General features: G+C 40.3%; 1 protein-coding gene across 6 annotated transcripts in view; it reads left to right on the top strand.

Moving 5' to 3' along the window:
* LOC131348291 (KH domain-containing RNA-binding protein QKI-like) overlaps positions 1-8,168 on the top strand; it is a 69,590-nt gene extending 61,422 nt beyond the window's left edge. Inside the window, exons 6-8 of one of the 6 annotated variants that reach the window (XM_058383142.1) lie at positions 40-324; positions 2,912-2,986; positions 5,841-8,165. In XM_058383142.1, the coding sequence (XP_058239125.1) occupies positions 40-324; positions 2,912-2,986; positions 5,841-5,857 (377 nt within the window). In that variant the 3' untranslated portion in view covers positions 5,858-8,165. Of the gene's footprint in view, positions 1-15 lie in introns of all 6 variants that reach the window. The other 5 variants (XM_058383124.1, XR_009203906.1, XM_058383134.1 and 2 more) reach the window with 5 other exon arrangements.
* Positions 8,169-9,635: the final 1,467 nt, after the last annotated feature.

Below are 9,635 nucleotides of genomic sequence, written 5' to 3' on the forward strand. Positions count from 1 at the left end.
TTCTGTTCACTGCAGCTGCCCTTGCCTTCTCTCTTGCAGCGAGTGCCCAGGCCCCGCGCATCATCAGCGGCCCAGCGCCCGTGTTGCCCCAAGCCGCCCTGCGCACCCCCGCACCTGCTGGCCCCACCATCATGCCCCTAATTCGACAGATCCAGACTGTCGTGCCCAACGGGTCAGCCCACGCCCATGCAGCCGCCGCCACCCTGGTGCCTCCCGGCCCGGAGTCAGCTGGCCTGATTTACGCCGCACCCTACGAATACCCATACACACTGGCACCGGCCACCTCCATCCTCGAGTACCCCATCGACTCCAGTGGTGTGTTAGGTAAGCACAGTTGTGAGTGCTCTGGAATGCCACCTCACCAACACCAGCACCCACTTGGGCAGTGGGGCGCAGCACCTACCTTACTCCTGCGTCACTCTTCTTAAACCCCGACCACCACACACCCCCCACCTCCTCCCCAAATGCTGCCTGTCGATATAGATGAGCTTTCTATATTTACTGCCACCCTCATCCACCCATTTCCCATCACCTTAGGATATATAAAAAGGCAACAGAATAACAATCCAAACATTTGCTTATTTAATCCATTTAGTTACAGTTATTTAATCCATTTAGTTACAAAGTCATTTCTCATTGCAAATAAAATATATTCAAGAAATGTGCCATAAATGATCAGGCTGCTAAGTGCTCTGTTGGCTTTATATGAATTATAGGAGAGGGATCTCTTTTGCTTTCCGCCCTCACTCTTTCCCCCTCCCTCTTTTTCGCACGCTCTCTCTTTCTCACTCTCTGAGGCCCTGTCCTTCCCTCTCCACACAAGCTCTATGGCTTCATTAAGGCACTTGAGAAAAGCCGATTATGAGTATCATGTTACAAACAGCATTCTGCCAGTTTAACACAAGCTGCTCCCAGAGGCACAGTGTTAAGTTGAGAAATGACAAAAAAGTACGTCCATGAGGCAAGATCAGTGTGTCCAATGAGATGAGCCAGAGCAGGGTTTAGTCTCTGTCTAATAAAGCAGCCTTTATTCTGCCAAGTTCAGGCTGACTGCTCCAAGTGTTCTAAGCCCAGTACGGTAGCGCCGTATTAGAAACCTGATTTTAGCAGCTTTGGTGTTTGGGTTTGATCATGACGGCACATCAGTGAGACAGCAAAGGAGGTGAGGAGTGTTGTGGCGGGAGGAGAGTGGAAGATTTCATCCATGTCTTCTCTCTTGTGTACACCTATACAGCATCCTCAAAGGCCGAAGAGCTGCCGCTGTACCTGGGCTTTCAGACCTGTCACTTTCCCATCACTGTGCAGCGCGCAGAGCCAGCCGGCCGGCCTCCTTTTTAAAGCAGACCCACTCCCCTCATGCCCCTTCCTGACCCTCACTCACCCTGCACACACCCCCTTCGACACCCTCACGTCCCCCTGAAAACACTCATCTTATTGGACTGACCGGAAAGCACCCCCTCTTCCAGGAGCCTGTGCTCCCCAGCCTTTCACTGTTTGTCTCTTCTGCGACCTGAAGCCTGTTTTGTTTTTGGTTTAATTTAATGTCATGTGTTGAAACTGTGTGTACCATAATGAGGGAGAAAAAGCACTGAGCCCCAAACTGCTGCAAACCCTCTCTGGATGCTCCCTCCCTCGGTGTGGAGGGTGCATCAGGAGAGGTAACATGAAGACGGTGAGGGGACAGTGGGGGTCAGACAGGGGCTGCTTTGGGGGTCATGGGATGGTGGGATTGTTCTAAAAGTCAGACCTATTCGAGTTCTACTCACACAGATGGTGCTCTGTGGCAGTGAGTTCCAAGGTTGTTTACAGTATGATAAGAACCAATATTAAAAACATAGCCTTATGCATGCAGTGACCAAATCCAGCATCTCTGCTTTTCAAAGGTCCTAGGCACAGACTGCTCGAAAATGGCTTTGGTAACGCATGGAATTGTAGTGTGTGTTGCTTCTTGAGGACAGACACTCCTGGCACTAATTTCACATTCCCTTCCTTTATTCTTTAGGTGTGGCTTTCCCCATGAAAGGCTAAAAGTGCTTTCGAGGATCCTTACTGAGCCCCTCATCCGATCTGAGTGTTAACACACATGCGCTTTCGTTTCACAGCGGCCTTGTTATTTCTTGAGTGTTAATGAATTATGAAATCGAGCCTAGCAGTCAGTCGGACACACTACTGTTTTGTTTACACTGGCCACCCCTCTGTCCAAAGAGGCTCAGCATATGCTTAGAAACATTGTGTCTGTGCCTGATGCCCCTTCAGCAGTAAAGGAATCTGTGTGTATGTGTAGATCACAGAACTGTTCCACTGACTGCTATGTTTTACGGTTTAGGAGAAAAGAGAGTAAAAGTCAAGGAGACTGCTTTACTAATCACTTTAATCATTGCCGTTGTATTTTCTATCCTTTTTTTTTTTTTTACTACTGCACATGTGCCTACGCACTATCCTCTCTGTGTCTTTGCTCAGAGAGTGAGTTTATCAGTATTATATTTAAATGTGGAACTGGAGAGATGCACTTCCCTGTTGCTTCTGTGCAGGATTATGTGAATAGTAAAGCTCCCTTCTCCCTCTCTCTCTCTCTCTCTCTCTCTCTCTCTCTCTCTGTCAATGTGTATGTGTGTGTGTGTGTGTGTGTGTGTGTGTACTTGTCACTAATGTCCATTATATTATCCAAGCATGGATCCACCACTTGGAATGAATGCAACGTTGTTTTTTTCCACTTTCAATATGCTACATTCAAAAATGAATAAGTATTATTTGTGCCTTAACTTGTATTTTTTATTATTTGCATAAGAATTGTTACACATCTTTGGCCACACAGATAAATGAAATCTGTTCAATTTGATTGATTGATTTGATGGGATTATTTTTTTTAATCTAATCTGTGTATTTGGTGATATTATTGCAATCCAAGCAGGTGCGGTGGCAACTAAAGTTCGAAGGCACGAAATGCGGGTCCATCCTTACCAAAGGGTAGTGACCACAGACAGAGGTTAGTTTAGTTCACATGCTTTTGTGTTTTCGTGACTTGTAGTCACTTCCTTTTAGACCTGATCTGTTGTGACCAGCTTCACTCCAGGCAGAAATGTTAAACCCTCTAAAGTTTGGGAGTACAGTACAAACACAGCACCTGGATTTTCGACTTCATTCCATTATTTTGATGACCTTGTGACCGTGACATGATGTTGATGACAAATAATGGACTTCTTTTGTTTTGAAATTTCTTGAGGTGCGATCACATAACCTCATTTAGATTTACTATTTATGTTTACTTAAAATGCAGGCCCGAGTTAAAAAATGGTGATACATTACTGAGATTTGCATAATAAATATACATTATTACAAACAAAAAAAAGAAAGAAAGAAATTTAAAGTAGCAAAAATCAACATTCTGATCCTTTTCTCAACAAATTCTTCATCTTCTGTAACGGCTTTATCCTGTTCACAGAAGAACACTGGGTGCTCTAGGTGCGAATCCACCCTGGATGGCATGCCAGTCACCATGCATACACACACACACTCACTCACACACACATTCACACCTGGAAGTCATTTAGTGTAGTCACTGGCATGTTTTTGGGAGGCAGGAGGAAACCAGAGAAACCAGAGGAAAACTCCTGAAACTCTGTAACCGGAGCTCAGGATCAATTTTTATTATTTGTTTTTTTGTTTTGTTTTTTTGATGGGAAATCAGATTATAACATGACTGTTAGATAAATTGTTTGATGGATCAGTTCCACATGTTCGTGGATGTAATGGAGCAAGAAGAAATCATCTAAACCAATAATTGGGTGAAATAATTATAAGCAATGAGTAATGTTTGTGAAAAATATACATTATTCGATTTTATAGGCCAAAACCTTGAATTCAGTCCAGCAGAGAAACAGATCCTCAAAATATCTAGATTGCGTAATCATTGTCTGGTTTTAGTTTTGCTTTATGCAGCTGTGGTCTGATTCACATTTCGGGTCCTGTGGTACTTCTGCTTGACTGAATGAGAAGGAAGGAGATAGTTCTTAAGTGCCATTTTTAAGCTTGATGCCCTTTACCAGCTGCAACTACAGATGGCAAGCGGGAAAAAATTGTCTCTATATTTTTTACTCCTTTTTTTTTTTCATTCTTATCATTTATCATGTATTTCTCATATCCTTTTTGTTTTATACTGCGAATGTTTTATATTATGGTACTACTGCTTTCCAGAAAATATACTTTTGAGAACCCATTTGCACAGAACTTCCGATTTACCAATCTGTGCATTTTTACTGGACTGCCAGTCTTCAGAGGTCTCACTTTTTTTATTTTATTTTAGTTAAGTTACTTTTTTTTTGTTTGTTTATTTCAAACTCTTGGTATTTGCCTCATTTGATACAGAGATGCTATGTGGCACAGCTATTATTTTGCACTGAACAAGTCAGAAGCATTCATCTCTTCTGTTCGGCAAAGAACAGACATGTTGAAAAAGTGAAAACGACATCAAACCTCAGATGACAGAACTGAAAAGAGTATTGAATACATGTGTGATCGAAGCTGCATAGTCTTACGGTTGACCACTATTTGTGTGGACAGAAATGTCAGAGTATAGATGCATTTATGAAAAAGAAAAAAAAATTATATTCCACTTGATACTTTTTTTTATGTTTTACTGTAAGCATCATTTTTATTTTTTTGTTGTTTGTTGAAAAGAAAATAGTATTTACTTGTTGCTTCTTAAAAATATATATAAATCTAAATATATATAAATATAAAGCAGGAATGTATATGAAATGTCAATTTACTTGCAATTTGCAAAGAAATAGCAGTGATATTATAGAGGGCTATTTGTAGGAAAGGCAAATATGCATAATAGTTGCTTTATAGTATCATCTTAGAGAATTTCCTATATTTTTGGATATATGTTAGGGCTTTATATGAACGACAGGACTTTTCCAGTGTTTATATGCAAAAGCATTTTATATTATGTGTCCTGTGAATTGTCAATAGTCTGCAAAGCTGAGGGTGATGGCTAAAATTCCCACAGCTTGTGTTTCCATGGCTATTATGTTATCTAGAGAATTCAGTGTAGTGTTGCTTTGTATCATTAAAGGCCAAGATTTTTATGTTGTTGTAAATAGAAGGGAAAAAAAACATGAATTTGAAAAGGCAATAAAAATTTTATTGAGTACAACAACAACCAACAACTGTTTTGGCCCTAAATTATTTCGGTGTTCAGTTACTTGTTTCCTTGACATTATAATCCATCTCCATCATAACTGTCAGCTTGCCGCTTAAACCTCTGAAGAGCTCTAGTGCTTAATAGCAGTCAGGTAACAAGACACTACACCGCCTGCTCTCTGGTCTGTCCTCTCCTTTCATTAGCAGCTATATCTGACCCTTCACTTGACTGCTACTAACCATTAGACATGTTTGCCACAGTTGGGTTCTTTTTTTTTTCTATGTCAGGAATTTTCTCTTTTCATTTCCTCCTTCTTAACATGTAACCTATTGGTTCACACTGGCTGCCATCCTGTCAGTAAAATCACGCTCTGATTTTACTGCGTTTGTGTAAATGAAGACCAACAGTTCTTCCAGTGCTCCCACATTCAGTCGGCCTTGTCCTAAATTGTTAAATCGTTTCATGCCTCACACATTACTGAACAGGTGTTGTGTAAGGCATGAACTCAGTAAAGCTTAGGTATTGACTCAATTCAATCTGGAGCCTAATTGTGATGGGTTTATCATATTGTCATCCTGCCTTCACTAGCTGAAACTAATCTCCTCTGTATCTTTTTTCTTTTCCTCCCTCTTTTGTTGCCCTCCTTTTTCCTTTGTTTTTTTCCCCCCTTGTTTCCTTTTCTCTAACCACCCAGCCACCACCGGCAACTAACCCCTGACCTTCTGACTTCTCAACTTCATCCAATGATGACCTGCCCATTGCCTGCCTGCAGATCACTTCTCTGCTCTAAAAACACAACAAATGAGTGAATAATAGAAAGAAAGAAAATGAGCATTAAACAGCTTTCACTGCACTGGCAGTGGAGATGCAGCGTCTCTGCACCTGATCTGTGGACACGCAGCAAAGCCTGGAAGACGCCCTCCGGTTGGAAAGGTCTGTAGGGAGCAGACCGTCCTGCTACTGTAGACCTGCACTGAGTCATTTGTAAGCAATAAGCAATAACAGTTAGCCCACTCGGACCTGATCCTAACACTTACACCACATAATCTACAGCCCCACAACACATAACACTTGATGTTCATGCAAACACAAGAGCCTTCAGTCAAGAGTGAAAAAAGAAAAACAGCCCTTGTTGCTCTGGCCGTCACCCAGGTGTGACGGTGACACATCTGTCTGAATGTATTATGTGATGGTGTGGCATCAGTGCATGCACCTCTCTGTCCCTGTCCATTAGCTGTGTGAACTGGTCACGTTACATCTCTGTGTTCTTCTCTGAAAACTGATTAAGGGATCGAATGGAACTTTGACTCATGTGAATTGAGATTTGGCGCATTAATATAGGCAGTGCAAAGCGAATGACGAACATAAAGTGGTGTGTTTAGCATTTTGCCCAACAAACAATCGAACACTTTTCAGTGGATGAGTTTTTCTGAGGATGTATAAGCCATGCTTGCCTACCTGCTGTACAAATGTATCAAATTTGTAGATAAATGTTCAAAGACGACAAAAAAAAACAACAACTCAAAGAATATATGTACAGAAAACTTTTATTATCCTCCAGTTCAGGGGAAGAGAAAGTATCTATTTTTACAAGTGAATCTTTTCTACAAGTATTGTAAAGTGAAAAAAAAAACCAGAACACTGAACCCTTTATGTGAAAACAATCCCGTTTTCTGTAATTGGATGTAGAAACGGACGACCAAACCGACCTTTTCGTTCTGCTGACGGGGGGTTGAAACAGAAACATTACAAAGTGCCTTATTGTGGTTCTCATGGTTTCTTCAGTCTGAATGTGTCATCATCAGTGGCGAATGAGCAGGCCGGGGCTCAGTGCACACAGCTTTCTCTGAGGACAAGTTGCGCAGTCTTCTCTTCTTTCCCCTTTCCGTTCAACACAAGTCAGTGATTACTGCAGACGTGTAATATTGCACTGGATGTGAATCCTAAATCTGAATCGTAATCCTTAAATCCTCTACTAGGAAATGTAAATTACTATATGATCTCTTTGGGTAATTAGTATTCTTCGAAAAAGTTGAGAAAAATTCATGCCTCCAGCCTCTGACATCCGGATTATGATTTAATATTGTAGCCAATATTCCACCTGTGATCCTTTAATAACCTTTAAACCTTCTCGGTGGAATTTATTGTCTTGTGTTTTTTCAGCCTAACAATAAAAGATGATGCCACTGTGAAACATTGCAATATGAGAGAATCGCCGCAAAGTTGCACCACCATCACTGTATTTTTCACTGGGAGCTGTGTGCACTGCTCATGCTGGACTGCACCGTGTGTTGCGTGTCTCCCATCCCCCAAATCTTTCTTTACTATGCAACAAAATGGCCTCTGATGTCTTGTGGGGGGTCTCTGACTCATTGAACATGTCTTCCTGTACCATCCTCACTTCACTACTGCTTTCAGTTGGAATTATGCAGTACCGTGACCGTATTATTGTAGTTATGAAGGCATTAAAAGTTGAAGTTGAAGCTTGTATTTTGGAATAAGATGAAAGTAGCCTGTATGTGAAAAAAGCATTGCTCCTTAGTAGTTGAGATTATGAAAATGAAGTTGAATTTGAAAAAATTTTGTGGAAACAGTCTTGACGCTACAATAACAGGTTAGCTCTATCTGTGGAAGAGTCACACCATACTCAATATCGCATGATATTTCACCCTAGATAGCAATTAAAAGTATAAAACCGGTTTGTGTTGGTTTCTGATTATTTTCCCCCCAGATTCTTGATTTTATTTCTGTGAATGTTCTTTAATATATGAGTGAATAAGTGTATTACACCTGCAGACATAAGACTGTGTTAGATTCATGCTATGTGTGCCCCTACCCAGGTATTGCCTATGAGAAAAAATGTATGTCTGTATCAACAGCCATTGTTACAAGTTTATACCTTATTTTTCTATCTTATTTTATATGTATGTAATAAACTACATTAAATGCCTTGTCTCAGTGCTATGTGTATATGCAGAATCCTTATCATCCCATACCTAGCCTAGCATCTCCACTTATAAACTTATTATTACATCCTATGTCCCCATCTATCTAGTATCTAGTAGAATTTCGCTGCTAGTCTGTAAATAACGTCCTTGGTGGAACTATATGCAGTTATAAAGGATGTTCATATTGATGGAGCTGTGCCAGGAGAGCACTTTCCAAATGAACAGAGCCATATTTTATTTGTTCCAACCAATCAGTGCTCTGACAGCTTTCTTCATTTGATTCAAAAGTAGCCTACCTAATGCACAGGAATTATGCTTCTTAAAATGAAAAAAGCCATATAATTTAATACTCACTGAACTCATTGGACCATATTCTGAGTTGTCTTGGTGGGCAGCAGTGGGGAGTTAATACTAAAACAGCACATCAGTATTCAGACCCAGGATTAACTACAGACTTAAGCATTTTCATGGACAGTTATACACTAATGGCTTTGTTGGATGTTGACCAAAACAGAAGTTTGTCTTAGATATGACCTTCTATTTCAGTTTTTCTTAAGTTCTACTGCAAGATATTGACTCAGGAAAGGAGGGGTATGGTCCAGTATGACTTCTCTCAATTTGTCAACTAGTTTAACCCGCTACAGTATCCTGGATAGGTTTTTGAGAAATGTACATTTGGCTAGTAAACCTTGAAAAATATCATTACATGCAAAGGCAATGTTTTTGGAGCAGAATTCTATATAAAAAGTTTTTTTTGTACACAGTGTACCTACTAGAGTGGGTTGTCAACATTAATAGATAATTTTATGTCTTCTTCAGAGTTTCTTAAGTAGCGAACAGGAAATAACTAACTAAGAACATGAAAATGCACATTACACACAGTGCCTGTGATTTGCCACATTATACTAAATATGTGTAAAAATAAATCTTTAAAATTAATGAAGCCAGTTGTTAAAATTTAAATGGGTATCTCTTTATGGCATTCAGATGAGCATGTATAGAAAAAATCACAAATTTCACATAGAAATGCAAATGTCCAGAAATTTGAACTCTCTGTACACAGAAGGTGGTCCTTTTTAAGCTGTTGGCTTTTTGAAAAGATTTTTTTGTCATATTCTTCTTGATGCCCACAAAGAGAAGATTTATTTCAGATATTAAGAGTTGTTATTTTTATTTTTACACAAATACAAAGAGTTCCTCATGACAGAAAAAAGACTATTATAAGCCATAAAAAAATAATTATTACACACAGGACATGTCTTTGCTTATTGTCTTTACTGGCATGCTATGCATTATCAAACTTTCATGGAAGGAAATAATAATCATTTTCAGCTCCAGCTTTCCACAGTGCAAACCGTCATAAGTCAAACAATTCAGTTGAGCAAGTGCCCCCCTCTGTGTGCCCTCCTTTGTCTCTCTAGCCCTTTCTCTGTGCACCATCCTTCCCTCATTCGCATCCTCTGCATCGTCTTCTTCGAGTCCAAGCATGTGCAGCGGAAATTACCGTGTCTATCACAGGGCTCAAATTGCCTGGGCCTCTG

This window comes from Hemibagrus wyckioides, linkage group LG03, assembly GCF_019097595.1.
Source record: "Hemibagrus wyckioides isolate EC202008001 linkage group LG03, SWU_Hwy_1.0, whole genome shotgun sequence".
Classification (NCBI taxonomy): Eukaryota; Metazoa; Chordata; class Actinopteri; order Siluriformes; family Bagridae; genus Hemibagrus; species Hemibagrus wyckioides.